Genomic DNA, 25383 nt, shown 5'->3' on the forward strand with positions numbered 1-25383 from the left:
AGAATAGGGAAAAAGAAGAGAGAGAGAAAAAAAATAGTAGGAGTTAGAATAAGCATACAACAACACTGATGATTATATAAACAGTATATTACCATAATTGGAATTCATCTAAAACAAAAGTTAGAGAAATACATGCAGGTTTCAGTTAGCATAGAGAAACCATTGGTATAGTTTGTAAAAAGTCATCTAATCAATGCAAAGCTATTTGTGTGATATGTCAATTGCAGTCAGAATTTTTTATGTAGGAGTTCTCATACATTAAGCAGTTTCATGTATGATGAATACTATATACTGTATTTTTTCTTGCAGTTGAGTCCCTGAGTTTTTTTAGTAAAACTATAATATTAAATGTTGCATAGTACTCAACCAAGATATGTTTTGCTTTATGACTCTTCCCCCGCATAAATTATACTATTCATCTGCAATAAAAAGAATTCATCTGCATATATCTAAAAAGTTTTGAAGAAAAGAACTCAGTAAATGAATTCAAGTTGTAAGCTTCGGTTACCCACATATCAATATGCACATTCCAGTCATAAAATAGAAATAGAAGAAACAGCAAGGAAAGCAAATGGTCCTGAATGGCATTCTAAACACTATAATTTTAATTCATACTTTTATATTAGGAGGGTATGGAGAAGCAAACAAATATAACTAAATCTGTTGAAGTTTAAATGGTTTTTTAGCTTCTTTAATCTATATTCTCGCTCTTTTGTGCTCACGACTCTCATAAAAGATAACTTTGATTCCTGTTTTCCTTGATTTTCAATGAAAAGTTTTCGTAGATCTATATAATTTCAGCTTCCTTAGGAATAACCATATTAAAATAAATTGTAACAATACTGGGTCAGTAGATTTTGGTTTCACCTAGTTTCTAAGGAAATAGTTAAGCCAAATATGGTTATTCCTTGTTTATGGGTCAGAAGATTTTGGTTTACTTTCTAATGCCACTATTCTGGTCCATCCATGAGTGTAACAGAGCTTTAGCTCTATTTGATTTCCAAATATGAGAGATGATTAAACCAAATATAGCATACATAAACCAAATATAGCAATACTGCCACCTCCCATTTTCCCGTCCATTTACATCCCTAGCAAATGCAAACAATCAGCCCCAAAAAAAAAAAAATCCAACTTTTCAGCAGAGTAGTTGTCAATGTACGAAAACTGATTTTGAGAATCTGCAAACAAGGTTTCTGTAATACAATTGAATGGAACAAATGGTGGAAAAAAAAAAGAACAAAAAACCCAACAACTACATACCTCTACATGCGAAGAACCCAGCCAAAAATGAAGAGAAAAAGAGAGAGACAGAAGATCGCGACAATGAGCCCAACACCTCCTGCTTTCCTCGATCTAATTCTAATCTCCGTCTTCCCTCTCGTTACTAACATGAACTCCTGCATCACCGAAACCCCAAATCAGTCACATGCAAGGAACAAACAAACCCTACATGGAAACAAAACAAACACGATCACAACATGCAGAACCTTTCTCTGCAACTCTCTCCCAAGAATGCAGAGCTGAGGCAAAAACGAAGATAAAGAAAAAAGGTCGCGTCCACCGAAACAAACCACAAAAGGAAAATAAACACAATCACAACGCACAACACCTATTCTATTAGGACCTTGATCCTAACATTAGTGTGTTTAAGAGCCTTAATCCTTTGTTTACCTGAAGTAAGTTAAATTGTCTGTGCTGTCAATCTTATCTGCCAGCTATAGGATCTTATGTACTGAGTCGGTGAAGAATTGGACAGGTGTCCAATTCTTCCTTTCCTTCAGCTTTGCTACTACTTATATGTACTGGCCTCTGTTGCCTTTTTACTTAAGCAATGAAATATAAAACTTTTTCAATTTCTTTCAATTTTCTTCTATTATCTGTACCTTTCCAGTTCTAGGTCCCTATTATCTGGTATCAGAGCCCTTGCGCTCATGCCAAAGCTGAAAGGCGGTGGTGGTCCTCCAGTGACCCGTGACTTAACGGCGACGGAGTTGGAATATCTCACTCAACAATCGCTGTTTGACTCTCAGATTCAAACCATGCGTGATTCTGTGGAGGAGATTCGTGCTGCTCAAGAATCTCTTCGTGCTCAAAATGCTGAAACCCAGAGTCGAAACGCTGAGATGCAGGATCGATTGCTTAAGGAACTTCATCAGCTTCAGCTTGCTTCTTTATGACCGGAGACCCATCCAAACTCCCCAAACAATCTTCGTTTTGGCTCTCTAGCTGTCTCTGAGGCAAGTACCCAAGGATTTCTTTCCTCAGAACCTCTACCCATGGCTGGAGTGGGAGCATTAAGCACTATGTATGATGGGGGTCCTTCTGGATTCTCTCTACCTAGCACGACTTCTGCTGTCCCTGCACCGCATTCACCACCTTCCTCACAGGTAGCTTCTGGTGGCAGTATAAGTCAACAAAGAGGTAAAACCATTGCTAGTAATGCTGCTACTACTAATGTTGTTACTGGATCTGTTGGTCATAGAGAAAGGTTAATGGGTGAGGCTCTCAGAGCTCGAGATAGGGAAGAACGCCATGATTTTGGTGGATTTCCTTATCAATCTAATGTTTACCAGCATACCTTAGCTCCCAATCATTATACTGATATACCTGCTTATAATTCTCAATTTATTCATGGTATACCTGTGTCAAATATGCACTATGTTCATGGAACTTCCATTTTTGGAGGGCCACTGCAGCAAGGACAGTCTAGCAATTCTTCAATAATACCACTATGGCAATTCCCATCAGGTGACTTTAATTTGCAGGAACCGAATGTTAGACCCACACTACCATTTGCTGTGAATCAGTTTCTCAGTGCACATACGCAACCTCAAACTCAGCCGACTCAAGCGCCTCCTGTTTACTCTACTATTGCTACGTCTTATCCACCATCGTATTCTACGGGTCAATATCACTCTCCATATTATGCTCACTATCAGTACCCACAAAATCATCATGCTATCCAAGGACCACAGTTTCAGTTACAACCTGAGATGGATCCTAATCTTCCGACTATGCGACAAATGAGATTGGAATTCCAGACCTTTGGTGAGGGTGATCCACTGCAGTGGTTAAACAAAGCCGAACAATATTTCGAATTGTATCAAATTCCTGAGGATAAAAAGGTTTCTATTGCGGCTATGCACCTCATTGATGAAGCAGCTGATGTGTGGCACTTATTCAAGCATCAGTATCCAGGTAATTGGTTGGGCTTTTCTGAACTTTTAATGAGAGAATTTGGCTCCTAAAACGGAACAGATTATCAAGCAGCTCTTGTGAAGTTATATCAAACAGGATCAGTGAGTGAGTTTAAGTCTCAGTTCAACAAATATGCTCGAAGAGCTTCAGGGTTCTCTGATGACATCCTACTAGCTTGTTTTGTGGGAGGTCACTACTACAAAATATGCATCACACAACACCTATCAGACAAGAGATTAAAAACTGACCGTCGTCTGATAACTTGAACTCCATCCTACAACGCTGTTAATGAAGTTCTGTTGTGGGAATACTACTAAATTAAGAACTTTTTCTTCAGAGTTCTATCACACAACACAATTATGCATATTCCGTTATCTGAACGACACAAAATTTAGCGGCATATATCCCGCCATCACTGAGCTCAAAATTCCCACCCAAGACAAGTTCACCAATTTAATCACACAACACAATTATGCATGTTCTGTTGTGTGAATATTGCAAGATACAACAGTATAGCTATATCTGTTGTATGATTAGAGCTGGGAGCCAAATTTTGCTCCAAATTTCGACTAGGCGCCAATGTTGTAAAAAGTTGGCACCTTCTACTAGGTATACCTAGTGAATGATATAACAAATGGTACAACAGAATGTCTACATTCTGTTGTCTGAAGGCTCAAATCTATTTGAATTGCTCCCTCCAAACCGAGCTAGCTAGGCAGCCAAATTTCCCTCTCTACTTTGACATTATATACTCTTGTACGACAGTTGTTTCATTATCTGTTGTGTGATCAACTTAATTCTTCTATGACAAATTTATTGAAGTATTCAAGTCTTATTACCAAACCAAGACAAATATTCTCACCAGCCAAACCTACCAAGCAAACTGTCGAGAGAGAGAAAAAAAGAACCCACTATCAGAACTCTCCCTCTCGAAACTTTCTTTCCCCTCTCGATCACTATCACTCTATCAGAACTCTCCCTCTCAAAACTTTCTTTCCCCTCTCGATCACTATCACTCTATCAGAACTCTCCATCACTATCAAATCTTTCTAGCCCAAGTCAAAAGTCAAAACACTCTCAATCACTCTCAATCGTTCTCAAAACCTAGATACCCGGTTTTCTAGCCCGAGTCAGAACACTCTCAATCACTCTCAATCGCTCTCCAAACCCAGATATCGGGTTTCTAGTCTGACTTCTGTTACCAAATTGCAGTCGAAGATCTCAAGAAAACAACCCAGACCGTCGCCGCCGACGTCCTCCCGGTCATCCTCAACTGCATCTACGATGCCTTCGGCGATTTTGACTCCTTTCAATCGCAGAAGCCACAATAACGTAACTGTGATTTCTCGCGATTTTGACTCCTTTCAATCGCTGATCCCCAGGTTTGTTCTGCATTCTGGGCTTGTGTTTCTCTTTGTAATCTAGGGTTTCTATCCTTAAGTTTTGCGTTTTTCGATCTCCAATTTGGGCGATTTATGGTTATGTGTTCTTATACTCGATAGTTCTTCAATTTCTTTTTGTGCTTTTTGTTTATCAAATTTGATGTGATTGGTAATTAAATTTAATTGAGATTTAGCGTTTGCTTGTTTCTGGGATGTGAGAGTTGTTCTGGTTTTTCTGGGTTTTGTTTGAGGTTAAAGATAGTGATAATAGTAGGGCTCTATATACGAGTCACCAACAGGAGCCTAAAAACAGTAGACTTTTCAGAGCATTTCTTGTCTTTGTTTATTAATCTGTCATCAGAAAATACAATATCGTTCTATAGATGGACCAGAATTGAGCATTTCTAAATCGGCAAATAGATTAGTACATTACTGATATCTAGCCATACAAACTTAGCATTACTATAATATGGCAAAGAAAGTTACACTCCACTGAAGCGCAGTAGCTAGATTTGTTTGGCCAAGACTATGACTGAAATGAACTCTATAAGCTTCATGTTACAATATGCAGTACTCAAAATGACAATGACTATGCAAATTGAAATGTGGTACTCTGGGTTTATGAAGCTCTTTTATTCTGCATCTATAATATAGTGTAATATGTAATCATCTAGACATTTAGAATGGGAAGACTTTAATCTTCATTTTTGAATATTTTCTCTGGCTTTGATCGAAAGTATACATGGATGTGTACATCTAGTTTACAGATTGGGAGATACTCTTCCAATGTTATCTGGCTTAGCCATGGATGTTCACATAATCAACAGATTGAATAGTCTCATATCAGGTCATCGCTTGTTGCATACTTCCCCAGTTTAGTGCTTCTTCATAGTATTCTCCAGATCATGATAATTTGTCTGTCTTTATTTTGTACCAGCTTGGGCATTAGGTTTTGTCGATTCCCAACTATGATTAAATTACATTTTATTACTTGACAGTAACAATTATTAGTTGATCTCTTAGTTTAGGCTTTTACTGGATCCTACACCAGTTTTTGGAAAGAAATCACATGGTAGGATGCACATCATGAAGGAGAAAAGTAGTTCTGCTCCAAGGTAATTATCTCGTTCTTATTCCTTCATCTATTAAGTAACTAAGACAAGTACTGATAGGTTGAAGTTAAGGTAGTTGTGGGAATGGGTTGTTGGTAATGCTATTTAAGTAAGATAATCTGATTTTGGAAGTTTGGATCTTCATTCTTTTTAATAATTCTGATTGCTTATGGACAAGAACTCTTGTCATGGTGTTGAGACTTGGGGATCTTGCCCTGATGATTGAAATTTTGATTTAGTCGTTAAATTTTCTGGTTTAAAGCTTCCAAGTGCTTTCGTTATGCATTTGACTTAAATGATCCTTCCTTGATGTGGCCACCTATAAGCCATGACTGATTGTTATCTTGTCGTTGTAAAATTTGCTGCAGATAGATAAGGGTAACGGCAGCAGCTGAAGCACAGACTGGATGGCAGCTTAGAGAGAATTGTTGTTTTGCTCAAGACGATGTGAGGAGTGCTCAAAATTTGCTTTCTGTAAATCCCACTAAAATTCTCACACATATCAGTAGTTCATATATGCTTTTGATTCAAAGTTTTCTGAAAACTCATGCAGGGGCTCCTTATTTATTGTGGCTAATTGAGTTATGTTTCTATCTTTATCATCGTATGCATCTTTTTTTCTTTTTTTCAGTTCTGTTATGTTTTGAATATGTCCAGGGACTTCTCTTTTTTATTTACAATTATGAACCTTTTTTCTTTATTTCAGTTATGTTATGTTTTGGATATGTCCAGGGACTTTGCTCTCTCTTCAGAGGTTGCATGATGAAAATGAAGGTTGTTCGATATATTAACAGAGAAAGCATCTTTTTGGTTGCTGCACCACAGGTTTCTTCTATTCCATTTTCATTAGAAACTATGTTACCGTTATTTTCCCCCCATCTCCGATGCCATGTTGATCAGATAAACCACGTTCACTGTTTTCCCTTGTATGTTAGATTTAGGTGATTGCACTTCTGTGCTTTGCTTTGGATATGCATTGTGGTAACAGAAAAGCTTGATAAGTTGTTTTAGTAAGTTGCATTCATTTTGTGTTCCATAGAGACACACTCATTTGTACCTAAATTAAAAACAGAAGTGTTGGGACGGTTGTGAGATCATGCAATGTACTGATGGATAAGTTATTGTTAGTGTTTTAGTTAGTAGGTTCAAAGTTAATTAATTTGTTAAGTCTTTCTTTCTAAGATTGTATGTCTGACCACGTATTATATGATTGCAGATAGAAAATGGGAGGTTTCTAAGATTGTATCTGATTGTGAACTATTGCGGTGGTTAGGAAGGAGAACTATTCTAAGGGTTCTCGGACCACACCATCAGTAGTTACCTTCAATCAGAAAGGAGAGCTACTAGTTAGTACTCCAGCAAGACGTCAAGAGGGTACCTTGATTGCTGGAGGCCCATTTGTTCTTCCTCTTGCGCACAAAGCATAATGTGAAAATTCTTTCTGCTGATTAAGAACATTCTGCAATTTTTCAGGTATGAAAACAAATCCATATTGATACCCAACTCTATCTAATAGGTTCTGCTGTGATCTTGATATAGCTATCAATTTGCTGCATTCTTGTTGGTGATACCCAAATCACTGTTAAATTACTTGATACACCTTAATTTAGTCCTTGCCTCATCATTTCTTTATTTCTGCATCCTATATCCTCTCATGTGAATACTAATGAAGCTAATGAATTCTGATTTCTTCAGTGTATCCAAGGCTTGCCAGAGGGTGCACTTCGGCGTATTATTTTGACAGCTTCTGATGGGGCTTTCAGGTGAGAAATCATAATATAAGCAAGAATGAAAGCTTGTGATGAACTGAAAATTTTCAATTTCTGTTTCATATGGCACAAGGGGCAATTAATCATTTTAAGTATTCTGTTTCCTAGCAGTATTGAGTTGGTGCCTGGTAGCAAACTAGCAATTAAGCACTAGGTTCTTTACTTTTAATAGGGGCTAGAAGTCATTGAAATTCTATGACATGCATTCCTCATCGAGTGCTATTGATGTACTATTAACAGTTAGTCTCAGCGGCAAAGACTTGACATGATGCATTAGATGTGTTCAATTGAAGAAGCTGATGAATTCTCATGCAGGTACCATCCTTTTCTTCTACTAGCACAAGGAATAAATATCTTTGATTTGAATTGGTTGTTTTATTGGGATTAGTATTGAACATTTCATTGGTCATCTTAAAGGTCTGGTGTTTTTCTTTGCATATTTGGTTTTCTAACAATGATCTACTCATGGTGCAGGCCAATTGTGAGTGAGACATTCGAGGTTATGTTGAAGATAATGTTGTTCAGAGCATTGCAAACGTAGTCATGATCTGCAGGTCCTGGACCTAGCAAAAGCTTTAGGGTCATCGAAAGTATATAGAGCATTATATTTGTGCAAATGCTAGCTCTTTTAGATACATGAATGTATATATAGATGATTGACAAATGCTAGCTCTTTTGGTACACTAAACGCTTGAATTAGAATACTTCATTACGTAATATATATTGAGCATTATATTTATGCAAATATTCTAGGTAGAATATTGATAATGAACGAGCGTAGGATGAATACACATTTGTCGACAATCACACAATAAACCACTGAAAATCACTCAACGGTTTCTATAAAATTTTGTTGCCTCATTAGTACTCATACAACAGACACAATAGCTATCAGTTGTCCAATGTTAAATCACACAACGGTCTCTATAAAATTTTGTTGTCTCATTAGTACTCACACAACAGAAAGAATAGATATCAGTTGTCCAATGTTAAATCACATAACGGTATAGAAACAATATGTTGTATGACTTGTGAAGAATTCAACACTGAGCCTCACACATACAACAGTTATTTTATGATATCTGTTGTGTGAAGGAACAACCAACAACAGTTGCTTTATTTTTCTGTTGTATGATAAGTTAACCAACAACAGTATGGTATTACTTCCGTTGTCTGAGTGTCATTTTTCTGTTATGTGAGAAGTTAACAAACAACGGTGTGTACTTATTTATGTTGTCTGATCACCATCGAAACAACAATTGAATGCGCCGCATCCAATTTTTGGCATTGGCATGCGCAGAATCGGTGCAACGGTTTTAACTTATGCGTTGTGTCTATGGTATACACACAACGGTGTTTCACCGTTGTTGGAGTGTGCTCATCACACAACACCGAGATAGACGACAGACATGGTCCAAATCACACAACAGATTTCCACCGTTGTGTGATGCAATTTTTGTAGTAGTGGGTCTCAAGGATGAAATTCAAGTGGATGTAAGGGCTATGAGACCCACTTCGTTATATCAAGCTTATGAGTTGGCGATGATTTTTGAAGAAAGATACACTGGACACAGGAGCACAAGAGCCATACTTCAAAGACCACACATCTCTAATTCCAATGCTCAACAAAGAAGACCATTCCATACTCCTCCAGTTTCTAGAGTTCCTCAAATACAAGTGAATAGGTCCTCATATGCCCAACAACCTATAAGGTCCAGTCTTCAATCATCGAATGATAGGAGGTGGTCTCAAAATGATTATCATGATAGAAGAGCCAAGGGTCTTTGTTTCTTTTGCGATGACCCTTACAGTAATAGTCATCGGTGTAAAGGAACTAATGGTCAAGGTCAAGGGAGGGCATTATTAATTGAAGGAGTTGCTGAAGGGGAATTAATCATTCCTCCAGAAGTGGAAGAGATTGACGCAGATGACCTGAGTAGTGCTAATAAAGATGAAGAAGCAACCATGACCCTGCATGTTATTAGTTGTGTCAATAATCCTATGACTATGCAATTAAAGGGCATTTTCAATAACAAAGAGGTTCATGTTTTAATTGATGAGGGAGCGGCACATTCGTTTGTACATCCAAGTTTGTTAAGTAACAAAAAGATTGATCATTCCAAGTCACTGAAGGTAGTTGTGGCTTGTGAGGATCCGGCAAAGACTGGGGGGACATTTCAGTTACAAATGCAGCTTCAGAATACATCAATTGAAACTGAGGTCTATGTTTTGTCTGTGAATGGTTGCGAAATTTTGCTGGGCGCTTCATGGCTTAGAACACTTGGTGATATAGTATGGGTTTAGGGTGATATAGTCCATGAATTTTGAGAAAATGTCCGTGAACACTTGGTGAACACTTGGTGATATAGTATGGAATTTTGAGAAAATGTCCATGAAATTTCAATTACAATGAAAGGAGCAATTTTTGCAAGGGTTGCTAGCTGGTGAGACCACCATGATCAGTTCTTCTGCTATGACAAGGTTACTAAAGAAAGAGAAAGAGGCTATGTTTATTCAGCTATTGAAAATTAATGCTGAAGATGATGCACTCTTAGCCAATACAGACCCTGCAATTAAGGCATTGATCAGTAAGTTTTCCTCTCTTTTTGATAAACCTACAATGTTACCACCACAGCGATTGCATGATCACAGAATTGAGTTGATGCCGGGTGCCAATCCAGTAAGTGTTAGACCCTATCGATATCCTCAGTTCCAAAAAAATGAGATAGAAAGGATTTGTGCCGAAATGCTAGCAGGGAATGAGATCCAAACCAGTACTAGCCCTTTTTCATATCCAGTCTTATTAGTAAAGAAAAAAGATGGCAGCAACAGAATGTGTGTGGACTATAGATCCCTTAACTCGGTGACAGTGAAAGACAAATTTCCAATTCCAGTTGTGGATGAGCTTTTAGATGAACTTCATGGCGCAGTCTACTTCACTAAGTTGGATCTTAGGTCCGGATATCACCAGATCCGCATGCATCCTAACGATGTGCACAAAACAGCCTTCCGAACTCAAAGGACACTATGAGTTCTTAGTTATGCCGTTTGGTTTGACCAACGCACCATCAACATTCCAATCACTGATGAATGAAGTATTCAAGGAATTTCTTCGGAAATTTGTTTTGGTGTTTTTTGATGATATACTAATCTACAACAAATCATTGGAAGAACACTTGCTTCATTTGTCAATGGTTTTTGCTAAGTTACAGGAGAATCAATTGAAGGTGAAGCTGAATAAGTGTGCATTTGGAACCAGTATGGTTGAATATTTGGGTCATGTAATCAGTGATAAAGGGGTCGCTGTGGATCCACAAAAGGTTGAAGCAATTGTAAGCTGGAAAAAACCGATGACAATCAAAGGGTTAAGAGGATTTCTTGGCTTGGCGGGGTATTACAGAAAGTATGTTAAGGATTTTGGTATTATTGCCAAACCCTTAACTGATATGCTAAAAAAAGACAATTTTGTTTGGTCTCCTAAAGCAGAATTAGCATTTGAAAAGCTCAAGTGTGCTTTAGCGTCTACTCCGGTCTTAGCCCTCCCAGATTTTTCCAAGGCTTTCACGGTTGAATGTGATGCTTCAAGGTTGGGGATAGGTGCCGTACTAGCACAGGAAGGTCATCCTATCGCTTACCTTAGCAAGACTTTAGCTCCCAAACACTTGGCCCTTAGTGTTTATGATAAAGAAATGATGGCAGTTGTTTTTGCTGTGCAACATTGGCGTCCTTACTTGCTTGGGCATCACTTCAAAATAATCACAGACCCACCGAACCATACAATATGTTTTGAATCAAAGGATAACAACTCCTTCTCAGGAAAAATGGTTGCTCAAGTTACTTGGTTATGATTATGAAATTATGTACAAGTCTGGAAATACCAATACAGTTCCTGATGCCTTATCCCGAAAATCGGAGCTACATTCTTTAACGGGTCCATGAAGTCTCAGTATGACAAACATCACACAGAAAGGACATTTGAGGTGGGGGATTGAGTGTTTTTAAAGCTTCAACCTTATAGACATAAGTCAGTGCAAGTGAGGAAATCACATAAGTTGTCTCCAAAGTACTTTGGACCCTATCAAGTGATTGAGAAGATAGGGAAAGTGGCCTACAAGCTGCAGCTTCCATCATCAGCAAAGGTTCATCCTGTATTCCATGTATCTCTTCTGAAAAAAAAAGCTAGGTAATTCTGTAATCCCTTCTCCAAATTTACCTCATGGGTTTGAAGATGAACTGGATACCTGCTAAAGTTTTGGAGAGGGCTGTGTTTAAAAAGGGAAATTTGCCTGAAGTGAGATGGTTGGTTCAATGGAAGAATGCTACTGAGGATGATGCAACATGGGAGTGTGCTGATGACTTCCTCCTACGTTTTCCAGAATTCAAAGATTGAGTTGTGCTGTTTTTGAATAGGAGTGGGATATTAGGACCTTGATCCTAACATTAGTGTGTTTAAGAGCCTTAATCCTTTGTTTACCTGAAGTAAGTTAAATTGTCTGTGCTGTCAATCTTATCTGCCAGCTATGGGATCTTATGTACTGAGTCGGTGAAGAATTGGACAGGTGTCCAATTATTCCTTTCCTTCAGCTTTGCTACTACCTATATGTACTGGCCTCTGTTGCCTTTTTACTTAAGCAATGAAATATAAAACTTTTCCAATTTCTTTCAATTTTCTTCTATTATCTGTACCTTTCCAGTTCTAGGTCCCTATTATATTCTCTGCAATTCTCTCCCTCTCTTTCACTATAGAAACGCAGAGATCAGCCAAGAATGAAGAAAGGGAAAAATGATCGCTTCTATCACCTCAGCACGTGCCAAACAGCAAACCGCAATTAATCAAAGAATGGAGGGCAAAACCGTAATTTCACAGTGTCGGCTCGGCTGGAGCCGGTACTGTTCATTAGCCGATGAACAGTTAACTGAGAATTAGAAGATATAAATTTGGTGTTTGTATGTATGTAGGTGGAGATGAGCCCAGCTTGGCAGGTGCCTCAGTTTTGTAAGGCATGTATTGTCACGGCTTAGTCTCCACTGGGTGTATCTGGGACTTCATGGGGGAGACGATAGGGTCTTAGGCTCACAAGTCCTCCAACAGATTGCCAAAGCAAAAGGGAAAACAACTGCTCAGGTGGGTACATAAAATCATAAATTAATTAATCTTTTGGCACCTATATATAATCTTTGTCTACCTGCAGCACATTAACTACTAACCTTATAGCTTGATTGATTAATTAAATTAAGCTTTAGTTAATTATTAATTAATAGATTGTATGCATATGTTGCATGCGTGAATTGCAGATATCGTTGAGATGGGTATATGAACAAGGGGTGAGCATGGTAGCGAAAAGCTAAAACAAAGAAAGAATGAGGCAGAACCTTGATATCTTCGACCGGTCCTTGACTGAGGAGGAGTTGCAGATGGTGAGTCGTCCTCCACAGATCAACTCATCAAAGGCTTCGTTTTTGCTACACTTTTGGGACAGCATGAACTACTGTTTCAGATTGACACTGGATTATGATTTATGATTGAATGATCGATTATTCATTCGATCACGTCAATATAAGAACCTAGTTAATTGATCGACACCCTCGATCATAACGTATCACAATAACCGAATGGCGTTGAAATTCAGATTGCAGGATAGTGGTCTTTCTTAACTTCATATTGTATCACGTTATGAATAAAATCAATCAAAGCTGATCTTTTGGATGCAAGAGGCTAGCTAAGCACCAAGGCTTTCCCTGCTTTTATCTCTTTACAGCATGTATTCTCTCATATCTTTGACTAAAATGTAAGTACTGAAAATACTGGATACATATAAGTTAAATAGCTAGATAAACACTTGGCTAAATTACTCGAGGGTACAAAGGACAGAGCACTTTCAGAGAGTACGTAAAATGTGGTTAATACAAGTTATTCCCGTGTCACATAGATACACTAAAATAGTGAAGAAGAGTTCAGGAATCAGGAGCACCACATCTTCCCAGAGCCTGAAGCAAGAGCCGTACTGAGGGTTCAAAACACCTTTTAATTTAGGAAACCTTGCGTCCTCTGCTGCTTCTGAAGGCACTCTATCATCTACCTTCTACCAAAAATCGTAGATTTTTTCCGATGTTTTAAAGGAAGAAACAAGGACCAATTCACCGAAAAGATCCAGCTAACCCGCTATTCACACTTGATAGACTTGTAAATGTGACGAACAAAGAGCAAAGCAGCACGAAATCCAACAGTGCCAAGCATGAGAAAGAAGCCATAGCAAATGCAAGCCATGTAACCAAAGAAGAACGATGTCTGCATAAAACCAGACATATCTGATCTAGCATAGTAGTAATACAAGCAGTAACCATAGATAAATAGGCCAGTCGATCCACCGCAAAGAAAAGACCTGCCGCAAATCAAGAACTCTGATTAAGTCCATAAAAGTGGATTGACAATATATCAAAATTTTCTTGCTTTAAATAAACTGCATCTAGTATCGTAAAGAATATACATTTGAAAAAGTATATGCTCTGTTAGAAAACAATGAAAACCCTTATTGTCATTTTTCTTTTTCTGTTGCTTTTTAAACTCCAGACTCCCAGTAAATTTTCAGTTACCCAGATATATAGGCATGAAAACTCCAGACCCCCACAAACTTCAATGATTAAAAAGAAGAATAGAACAGCAGCAAGGCACAAATCACTAAACAAACAGCAAAAGCTGAAGTCTGATAGTCTGTAAATCAATAAGTCTGGCTATTCCGAGCTATACAACTTTGTGGAAAGGTCTCAATAATACTTGCTTTCATCTGTGTACCAAGGGAACCATGATTGTACTTGCTATAGTAAGATAATATGATTCCTATCAAAAACTTTTAAGTAAAGCTCAATTTGATGTCATCAACAACAAATCAGGCATCAGAAAGTACAGAAAGTACACCCCGAAACTACCAGTAAAAAGCACAGCCACAAAACTAATAACTCACTCAACGATACATGGTGGTGAAAATAAGTCCCTAGTTCTCAATCATTCTGATAACAGCATACTTGCAATGGGCAACAAAACAGGATTCTCATATGAAGCAGTAAGAGCTGGTTTCAAGGAGTCATCACCCAAAACTGATTATTCATGAATGTACAAATATACAACTGAAAGAGAAAACAACTAAAGAGCGTTTAGATTCATTAGCACCAAATAACTTCATCTAAAGTTTGTAACTAGGAAACACATTAAGAACATTTCTTGGTACTCAATGATCAGAATGCAAGATCAGCATACACCGATATAAACTTTACTCACTGATTTTTAGAGGCCTTTAATTTAGCAAAAGTTTAACATAGAAAAAAGTATGTTTGGAAAACTGGTAACAAAACAGACCGCAATACAAATATGATCACACACACACTATAATATTATGTGGAAAAAAAAATAATTTGTTTACCTCCACCACCACTCATGATCTTCAGCAGCAAGTTGGAAGTAGGTCAAAGCCACAGTTATAAAGGCAGTGACAATCAAAAGAATAAGAAAAACAATAAACAGAATGCTGTAGATGGTGTAAATCCTGTGACCCCAGACACTGGCAAATATGTAGTAAAGCTCAATGTAAATCGCACTGAAAGGGAGAAATCCTGCCATTGCCATCTGAGGAACAGTTGTCCTGTACCATGGCAGAGTTGGAATTTCTCGAGGATACTTTGTGGTGCGACAAGGAGCATGGAACTCAACCTTACTGTTCTTCCCAGCAATACCACCCAAGACAAGCAATGGTGCTGTTACCAATGTCCAGATAAGGACAATTACCACAATAGTACCAAAAGGAAGAGCTGCAGTTGCACTATAAGCAATTGCAACTGTGTTAAGGAAGCAGAATGTCAGGAACAGAGGCCCACAAAAAAGGCACCCAGTAAGTAATAAATTTCTGACCTGTCAATCAGAAAAGGAAAGTCATGATTCCAATAAGCTATGATTTGTTGCACAGGGAGAGAGAGAATCTCTACTTACCCAATTTGTCCCTTCAAGCTGACAGTATAAAGAGGTTGAAGTATATCCCGCAATGCCAGATGTGAGTGCGTATATGACCACAAGAGCAGTGAACAGAGCTCCTCGGTTGTATGGATAAAATACACCGACCAGTGCAAGCATAAAAATGAACACTGTGCTGGAAATGCACAAAGTAAAAGGACAGTAAATTTACTACAGACATGTATTTAACCAAAACTCATATGTGAGCTGCAATAAGATCCTTACAGGGTGAACAACTGGGTTCCAGAACCATGGGCAGCAGCAAACAACGATTTATACTTGGGAAACCGGAAAACATCACCATGAATGTACTTCCAACCTGTCTCTTCTTGGTCATCAGCTGCTTCCTCATCTTGGGCATACCTTTATGAGAAATTAATAATATGATAAGTGAAAATACATTGTAAACCCAAAACCCAAAGATTTGCAGATGAACTACTAGATATCAGGCTCAGCTCACAAAATCTCACTTCATGAAATCATTCTTCAAGACTCGCATGAGAATTGTTGCAAGAAAACCCGTCAAAAGGAGAACTGTGACACAGGAATTTATGATTGAGAACCAATGAATTTCCAAGTGATGTGGCAGTGAAGAGGACTGTGAGTACTTATCCATTCTATTCTCAAATGGAATATTTGTCTCTCTCCATTTCACAGTGTACATGAAATCCGCATCAACGTCCTTGTCTTCTGTCAAGTCCACAACTGAATGAGGATCCATCTTGGCGCCAATTTCGATCACACGATCTTTATTGTATAGAATTTCAAATTGGATGTGCTTGTACAGGAAATATTTGTATTCACTTGGGTCAGTTTTTCCTTCCTTGTCAACCTTTCCTAAGAACCCCCAGATGGGCAAGTCATCATAGTACATTTGAAAGTAGTAATCCTTTTTCACAGCCTTTCGAAACTGAGCAACTTCCTCCTTGGTCAGCTTCCTTCTACAAGCAACTTCGGTGTCTTTCTCTTTCCTGAACTCAAGTTTATAAGGAGCACTCACTAGACGATCTCCATTCAGCACCTCCCCGAGAGCTTCCCTCTTCTCCTTCACATCACCTACCACCATTACAAATCATTCTCAGCCAATTCAAGAAACAAAAGACACAATGCTTAAAAAGTACATCTCATCTTATATGATACAGACTGGCTCAACAGAAATTCTACAAACACAGCTGCATCAATTAAAACCATGCAGACCTTAATTTTATCTTTAAAACACAAAACATTCGAAACCTTCAACATGCCCTTCAAAAACCATAGCAATGTGTACGAAATTGGTTATACTGACCGAAAATTCTACATAAATATAACAAATGCTACAACTATCGAACTTTTACTCTGGAGAATTCACCAATTCCGGTTGCATGCACACATTTCCTAATTAAAATTTAATTATCACAGCTAAAACTAATGCATTGCAAACTCTTCTTCTATGAAATAAGGAATGTAACAGCAAAATGCTAGAGATACAAACCTGGTGAGCAAAATGGCAGATCAAAATAGCGATACGTCTCACTGAAACCAAACAACGAAACACATTAGTCATCAGCAAGGCCGTGTTTGGAAGATCTTCGATGAATCAGAAATCGCACACAGAATCTCAGAAATGCGAATCGAAACAAAGCAGAGATTACCAGATCGGAGATTTGATAGGGTTACCTGGGGTTGTGGAAGGGGCCGACCTTATTGGCGTAGAGGGGGACGACGTCGCCTTCATTGTAGCGGTGATCGGAGCCGTCCGATCTGACTAAGGTGGCGCCGCAGGTGATTAGAACCGCGAGGACGAGAATGGTGGAGAGGTTCTTCATGGCTCTGATGGAGAAGGAGAAGGAGAAGGAGAAGAAGAAGGATGAGAGTGATTGTATATTCAACACGAGAGAAAAGTGAGACCGAGAACCCCCACTAACGCAGCAACCGGATAATTTTTTATTTATTTTTTTTTTTTTTTTAACTTTTGTTTTCTTTTGTGGGCTTTTTCCTTTGGACCCAAAAACTGCGGACCAAGCTCATGATAAGCCCGAATCACACCTCAAAGACCTTGTTGTTTTTGGCTTGATACATGTCACACCTGAAGGACCGGCTCAACTGAAGGCCCAGCTTTTAATATAGTAGTCTCAGACTAGCATATTAATAATTAATGCATAGAGTCAATCTGTCTTTAAATCAAATTAGTATACTTAAATATATCTTAGATGAATCCTACAACTAGGCGCAAGAGAATGACTTTACTTTCAAATTTGTGCATTGTGGCAAATTAGGAATTCAATTTTTTTTTCTTCGAAAAAATGAAGACGTGTAAATATGGCTTTCTCTTTCAAACATTTACTCGTATCTCTTTCATTTTTCATCTTTTGATCATTGTTTTGCCTCACAATATCTCAAATGAACCTAGCATTAAATTTCAGGTTTGAAAAAATGAATATTTTGAAGTAGAGATCGATATTTTGCATTACAAAACAATTGAAAGTTATTTTTCATTAAATTGATAAGGATGGGCAAGCGAAATTCACATTTCATCAATTTTAGTGAATTAGATCTCGAGACACAATAAACACATATCTCGTTTGTTGGTTTGAAAACATTTGGTATAGGATCTCCTCACTTACTTTGCTGACTACAGTAAAAGTGAAGGCTTTTTGATTAAGAGGTTGACCTTATGCCCTTAGGATTTGGATCAGTGTAGGTAAGTCAAGTTAGGGGGGGGGGGTCTGTAAAGATTTTTCAAAGCTTAAGTCAGTGAGTGTTTAAGTTGTAATAAGTAGAGTAAGGATTGATTGTTTAATTGTTCACCTTACCAAATATTAACTATTTATAGATAAGCCTGAACTTAGATCTTGGTTAGTATGCGTAGTGGTATGTAACCTCCACAAGTCATACGTTAGTGGGTCCATAACATCATTTTTAAGATGGCGTGGGGAATGGCTTCTCACTTGCTACAGATTCAGTAGAGCTGACCAACTCCACTTTACCTAAATCCACCTCGAGGAATTTCTCAAATCGGTTGGACGCGCTATCTCAGCCCATTTTTTTACTATAATCTAATTCCGCCTTATCTGAATCCACTTCGAGTGGACTCGTCATTAAGGAAATTTTTTGATAGGTCGGGTTGGTTCTCATCCGGCCAATTCTTAATTAGGAACCTATTATTTTTCATTTCTTAATTAGAAATCCATTCTGATATTTTACACCCCACATCGTTGCTCATGGGTCACGAAGACAGAGAAATAATATTATAGGGTTATGCTGCTAGCCAACCTTTCGGCCATCCATATCTAGTAGAGGGGACTAGCTGTCTAGCTAGATTAGATTAGGAATTCAAATTAGCTTAGACTAAACTAGCTAGAATCAAATCAAATATATTGTTTATCAAAATGAAAAGAAAGTTAATTCTAATCCTTAATGCCCATGCTAAGTGACTACCTATAAAATCCCCATTGACCACTTTTACGCTTTATTTTGGCTAGCTAATTTAGGTAAACAAGCGACTGAAAATGTCTCCCATTTCAGATGCTTTATGCTTCGTGTTACACTCGTTCAGCGTGCATTTGCCTCCAAATTTATTCCTCAATTCCACTAATCATCACAGTTCGAGAACAAATACTACGTACTGACTAGCTAACTAAATCTTGCCAGGACAATATACAATTCCAAGATCCGATCTTGATAACATGCATGGCGGATTGGCGGGTAATCAAAATTTATACCATCCTTTTCTAACTTTATGCCACCATGCCACCTGTATCATTCGACGATTACAATGAATAAATGTTTTTGTCTGGCTAAGATTAAGTTTAGAGATTAATTAATTAGTGTATATATAATTATCTAACTTCTAAAGTCATCACCTAACCATTACCTTAATAATCTTGTTTAAGGGCCCCAAATCTTGTTTGTTCACGTGGTAGTGTGGTACTAACTCCTTCATCTGATCTCAATTGGAAAAAAATAAAAAACTCTTAATCTGATCTTCATTGCTTTTTATATTCATATAATGACAAACTTTGTTTTGCTTACGCTTAGTACGTGTAGATGGCAGCTGGGTTTGAGTTTGATAGATCGGAGAAGTCTCCGGTAAATTAAGAAACAGAGTAGTTTTAATATTTTTTTTCTTCGATGACAGAAAAGAAATACAAGAAACTAAATGACAAAATTTCTACTAACACCCCCTCTCAACTGATCCAAATGGAACGCTGGGGACACAGCAAGGGGTAAACATAAGAACCAAACAGAAGTATTATGAGAACTATGGGCCATAAAAGCTAGATGATTGCAACAAAATTTGCTTCCCGATAAATATGCCTGAAAATGATAGAATCGAATTGTTGAGCCAATTACCTTATATCCTGGATCAGAAGCTGAATTCGGCATGGAACGACGCATCTTCCTTGAATACAATCAATAAGCAGCTTGGATTAATCACCTTCAACTGAAATATGATTATGTTGATGAAGAAAAGCAGTGTGTAAACCATCCCATAAAGCAATCGCTTCTGCAACAAGAGCATTAGTCTTCCCCAACTTCATGTTTGCAGCAAATAAAGGATTACCATCCGCATTCCTAATAACATATGCAACAGTAGCATTTCCATTTCTAACAGGCCCATCAAAGTTTAATTTAACTTGATTTGTGTTAGGTGGTTGCCACTTAATATGAAAATATTTAGAAACTTTGGGATTCATGTTCTTAGGATTTGCTTAAACATAATTTGAACCCAACACTAGACAGAAGCATTGATGAGGAGTAATACTTAAATTCTGGAAAATTAATTTATTCCTAGCGTTCCAAATCGACCAAACAATCATGAATATGGAAGAAAGATGTTCTCTAGACTCAACATTATTACTTATATACTCAATCCAAGAAATGAAGGAATTATTCCAATTTAAAGGCTTGGGAGTAAGAGTTCTAGACCAAACCTGTATTGCAAACTGGCAATGCATGAATATGTGATCTACTTATTCAACATCATTAGAGCAAAGAGAACAAATTGGCGAAATATGCTGATTATAACTGGAAACTCAATCTTTAGTTTTAAGACCATTCCTAAGTAAAGCCCAAGCAAAAACTTTTATTTTAGGGGGGGATATTTAACTTCCACATCTTATTTAAAAGCGGTGTTCTAGAATGAGTAGGAATCTGCTGAGTCTGAATCCAAGATGCACTTTTAATAGTAAATTTACCTAAACCTGAAGATCCCCAAACAAAAGTATCCGGAATAGGATGAATAGGCAAAGGAAGAGCTATAATTTCATTAACAATATATTGAGGAAGAATATTTAGAAGAGCATTATGATTCCAAGACATGTTCTGTATAAAATGATCAACTGTCAGAGACCAATCTATGTGGGATCTTTGATGTTATGGAATCAGTAAAAATAAAGGAAAATGCATTACCCAATTAAAAAACCAAAATAAAATAGAACGGCCATCACCAACTACCCATCTCATTCCTTCAGTTAGAATATCTCTAGCATCCAAAATACCTTTCCAAGCTAAAGAATTTGAGGTTTTTTTTTCTGGGCAACAAGAAAGTGGCTATGCTTAAGATATTTATGCGTAACAAGCTGCACCCACCAATTGTCTGGTTGAGTTAGAATTTTTCATCTGAGTTTAGCAAGGGCAGGTTGTGAGGGTGATTTTGTGTTTTGGACCTTTTGCAGCAAGACCATCTTGATTAAGCTAGACTAGGCCCAAAATTGTTCAAAGGTTGGACCTGAGAACAACTTCGTTGCAACCCTCTAGATGATAACAGCAGCTATTGGACTAGATGATAACAACAGCAATTGGAGTTAATTTCACGAGAACAGAACTTATAGGTAGATATGGTGTGGGAGCTAGATGCTTGGGAGTTTAGCAGAGAGAGAGAGTTCCAGTAATGACATGATTTCTGGGTTTTGGGTTAAGGTTGATTAAGAGGAATTGATGGCTGGAGGTTCAGAGATAGAGCTTGATCTCTTGCTTGATGTTTCTGGGTTGTTGTGGCTTGGTTTCCAACGGCAGTGAACCCGCTTTTTATAGCGGAGATAGGCAGGGAAGATTCATGTTGAGAACCCGGGGTTTTGAAGGGGTATTCTCAATTTTGGTGGGATCATTCTAAAGCCTTCAGGTTTTGTTTTTCCCATAAAACCAAAAGAGTGAAAGCTTGCTCTGGCTATGAGAGTGAAGGTTGGTGGTATAGGTATAGGACGGTGGCAATCCCAGATTTTGTGCTGCTGTGATCTTTGAGGGATTCTAATCCCTTATTTTCTGCTATTGTAAATTGTAATCACAAAATTTGAGGGCTATTGGAAATTGAAACGAGATTGTTGGGTATATGAATCAGAAAGCTTCTCCATGGATTATGGGTTCTTGCCATAAATGGTGAAGCAGTAATCCCAGCAGCAACTTTGATAGCACGATATTTCTGGTTTAGGGAAGAATATGGTTTCAACGGGCTTTGGGCTAAAGGCTGTTATAATGGACTTTGAGTAAGGAAATAACCCCAGTGGGCTTTAAGTTTTGCTGGGCTTGCATTCATCTCTCTACTAGTCTTTGTTAAGATTTTAGCCCCTCGAGCATGAATTTTGGTCCCTAAGCCCAAAATTGTCGATGGGCCTTATTTTAACAATAGGCCTCACAAAATCTGTTACCTTCCACACCATATCTCTCTATATAAGCCCCAAACGTAGCTTAGGTGTACGCGTATCGCATGGTAAATAAGCGTGTTGGCTCCTTTGAAAATGCATGTCAATCGTTTGAGAATTTGGGCTTCTCATATAGCTTGCTAAATAGAGAGCTTCCTTTTGACATGAAATGGGCTTGCTCGAAGGCCCAATTAGGTTACGAGGTTGATGACTCGTCCCCTTTGCCTGTCACTCGTTAAATTTGAACTTATGGAAATTTAGGTATCAACACAGGTTTATTGAAAATATGAGGTTGTCTGATGCCTAGACCACCATTTGACTTAGGTAAGCAAACTTGATTCCAATCAACATGAGGATGTGAATTACCCCAAAAGAAGAATCTAAATTCCTAATTTACTATCAGTAAGGGATTTCGGACATTTAAAACACGACATAATGTGATTTGGCATTCCAGACAGATTAGATTTTAAAAGAGTTAACTTACCTCCCCTTGAAAGAGTGTGAGACTTCCATCCTGCAAGTTTCTTCTGCACCTTAACAATAAAATCATTCATATTTAGAGGGTCCTTCCAACAAACAATATTTTGAACTCCCAAGTACTTACCAATAGACGACTTATGTTTAATTCCAAGACAGTGAGAGATATATCTCTTAATAGAGGCATAAATATTATTAGAAAAATAAATAGTTGATTTATGATAATTTATTTGTTGGCCTGAAGCTTCAGAAAAAAGACTTAAAGTATTAAGGATATTCCTAGCAGCTGAATGAGTAGCCTTAGCAAAAATAAGGCAATCATCAGCAAACATAAGGTTAGAAACTTTGAAACCATGTGAAGATGTTAAAATCCCAACCTAATTTCTAGAGCTAGTAGTAAGATGATTAAGAATTCTTATGAAAGGTTCCATGGCAACAATAAATAAATAAATAAGGAGAAAGAGGATCTCCTTGTCAAATACCTTGATTTGGTTTAAAGTCTCCTTGAGGACATCCATTAAGCAAAATAGAATAAGAGACAGTGTTTAAGCAAGTTTGAATTAAACTCCATTTATCCTGAAAACCAAAAGCCTTCAAACAAGCTAATAAGTAATCCCAATTTAGGAAATCATAAGCCTTCTCAAGATCTATTTTAATGGCCATATAGCCTACCTTGCCTTTTTTCTTATTGAAAGATGAGAAGAGTTCATGGGCAATAAGTATATTGTCATGAATTTATTTCCCCGGCCCAAAGCCCCTTGATTATTAGAAATACATTTTTCTAGCAAGGGTCGTAATCTAGAAATCATAATTTTAGTAATGACCTTATAAGCAACATTACACAAACTAATAGGCCTATAATGATTAACAGTTTCAAGATTCTCAGTCTTTGGGATAAGAACTATGTTAGTTCTATTAATCAGGGAAAAATCAATATTATGTGTGAAAAAATATGACACAAGTTTGAACAAAGGTTATCTTACCTGATTCCAATAGGAATGGTAGAAGACTGCATGTAGACCATCCGGTCCAGGTGCTTTCAAGGGTCCAATACTATGAACAACTTGATAAACTTCCTCTATTACAACAGGAGCCATTAGATTTCTATTATCTTGATCAGAGATGCAAGGATCAATAAAAGAAAGGAAATATGCCATCGCTTCTTTATAGGGATTAATAGAAGTAGTAAAACGTTTTTTAAAGGAACTAATGAGAATAGAAGCAATCTGATCTTGATCATTAGTCCAAATATCTTGTCATCTTTAATTTGATGAGATCATGTATAGAAGGCAGTGGGAATCACAAATTAAATTGCAAACAATCTACAATATGAAAAGTGATGCATGCATGGCAGCATGGGCATACTCGAATGGTACAAATGATAACTCGTTTTCAACCTAACTTTTTTTTGGTCTGAAAAAAACATTCATTAAACAAAGGAAAGAGTACAGACAATAGTAAACCCATAAAACATCTTAAACAAAATAAAGCCAGCTAACAGTAGTAAATAGGGGGCAAGGGAGCCCATCATTCCGCAACATCAAGAGGAGAGAGGTTGGGGGATGGTTTCCTCCTTCTTGGGAGAGCAACCTCTGTTTAGCTAGCTTGGCCGCATCGTCTGCTACACGGTTAGCTTAATTGGAAATCCAGATATAGGAAAAAGATTGAAAGAAGCTATAATCACATAATCGTACACCTTCATCCTAATAACAAACATAAGTTCCTCCATCCCAATAAGAAAGCAAGAAGGAATTTGTCTCGTTGATTTGTTGGGTTGCCAATCTGAAATGGACATGTCATCCATTCATGAATAAGAGAATATGATAGGAATTGATAAAGTTGTAGGCAATTTGGTCAGGTCATGTTGAGATTTCATCGTCTTTTATGTCTAAAATTGTTTTGGTACGAAGCACAAAGCTGTTTTGTTAAAGGGAAGTGAAATTCACACTCCCCATTTTACAATCCGCACTTTATGTTTTTTTTTTTAGTAACTTAAGGACACGTTTATTTACCTAAAATGTGCATGAAAATTAAGATAATGATTTAAGTGTATGAGATTTTACTAACATATACAGGTATGAGAATTATTCCAATGTATGAGATTCATGCATTTATTAACATATTTAGGTATTGAAATAGGTGTGAGTCCCACATAATCAGGAATCGATTCCTGAATATGGGGGAGTTTGATGACCAAGGGGGACATTGGTTTAGGAATCATTCTCATACCGATTCTTTTCTTCTCCCATTTTAGTTGTCTTCAATTCATGACTTTTTTTATTCTAAATAAGTAAACGTGTCAAATTTTATCCTTTTGTAGATTTTCAACAAAAAAAGGAAAGATAGAGTGTGGATTGTAAAATTGGAAGTGTGTGTTAAAAATAATTTTCTTATAAAAATGTTAACGAATTCTGTAGTGGATTGTGAGCCTGTGTAATAAATTTTACAACACAAACGTCAACATTTCAAAAATTCTTTAAAAAAGTAAGTATGGTTGGAGTCTTGTGGCAACATGTTTATGTCTAAAGTAACACTACTTTCAACAAAATCATACGAAATGATCATTTTCACCACGATTCTTTGCTTTTTTACTAGAGAGAGAGATTCTTGCGTACACCAGCTATATCACGTGTTTGGTATGGCTGACCAATCAGTGCCCTTTCACTTTTAAAAAACAAGAATAATTTCAGAATAAGAATAAATTTTTTAAACTTTTAATTGGTTAGCCGCACCGTCATTTCTCTCTACCAGAGCATGTCTAAACCTTTAAAGTCTTGCATTCAAAATTCTAATCCAAAATTACCCCCTCAAAGTGTG

The 25383-nt window shown here is 37.4% G+C and overlaps 1 protein-coding gene and 1 long non-coding RNA gene across 2 annotated transcripts; both read right to left on the minus strand.

Moving 5' to 3' along the window:
• Positions 1–1262: 1262 nt before the first annotated feature.
• Positions 1263–12021, minus strand: LOC121052638. The gene is made up of 3 exons (XR_005809689.1): positions 11892–12021; positions 1491–1627; positions 1263–1400 (listed from the first exon to the last, which is right to left on the minus strand). It is a non-coding gene; the product is annotated as an uncharacterized LOC121052638 (long non-coding RNA).
• A 1237-nt stretch (positions 12022–13258) lies between these two features.
• On the minus strand, positions 13259–17369 carry LOC112197072 (transmembrane 9 superfamily member 2). The gene is made up of 7 exons (XM_024337607.2): positions 17126–17369; positions 16941–16981; positions 15937–16522; positions 15692–15829; positions 15446–15602; positions 14883–15367; positions 13259–13847 (listed from the first exon to the last, which is right to left on the minus strand). The coding sequence occupies exons 1-7, from the start codon at positions 17272–17274 to the stop codon at positions 13628–13630; spliced, it is 1776 nt and encodes a 591-aa protein (XP_024193375.1). The 5' UTR covers positions 17275–17369; the 3' UTR covers positions 13259–13627.
• Positions 17370–25383: the final 8014 nt, after the last annotated feature.

Source organism: Rosa chinensis, chromosome 4, assembly GCF_002994745.2.
Source record: "Rosa chinensis cultivar Old Blush chromosome 4, RchiOBHm-V2, whole genome shotgun sequence".
NCBI lineage: Eukaryota > Viridiplantae > Streptophyta > Magnoliopsida > Rosales > Rosaceae > Rosa > Rosa chinensis.

What these genes read in the sequence shown, in the direction of transcription:
- LOC112197072 (XM_024337607.2), bottom strand. Translation starts at nt 17,274, where the DNA reads ATGAAGAACCTCTCCACCATTCTCGTCCTCGCGGTTCTAATCACCTGC. An exon ending in TCTGCCATTTTGCTCACCAG is followed by an intron (nt 16,523 to 16,940) that starts GTTTGTATCTCT and finishes TAATGGTGGTAG; the next exon opens with GTGATGTGAAGGAGAAGAGG. An exon ending in GATCATGAGTGGTGGTGGAG is followed by an intron (nt 13,848 to 14,882) that starts GTAAACAAATTA and finishes GATTTGCGGCAG; the next exon opens with GTCTTTTCTTTGCGGTGGAT.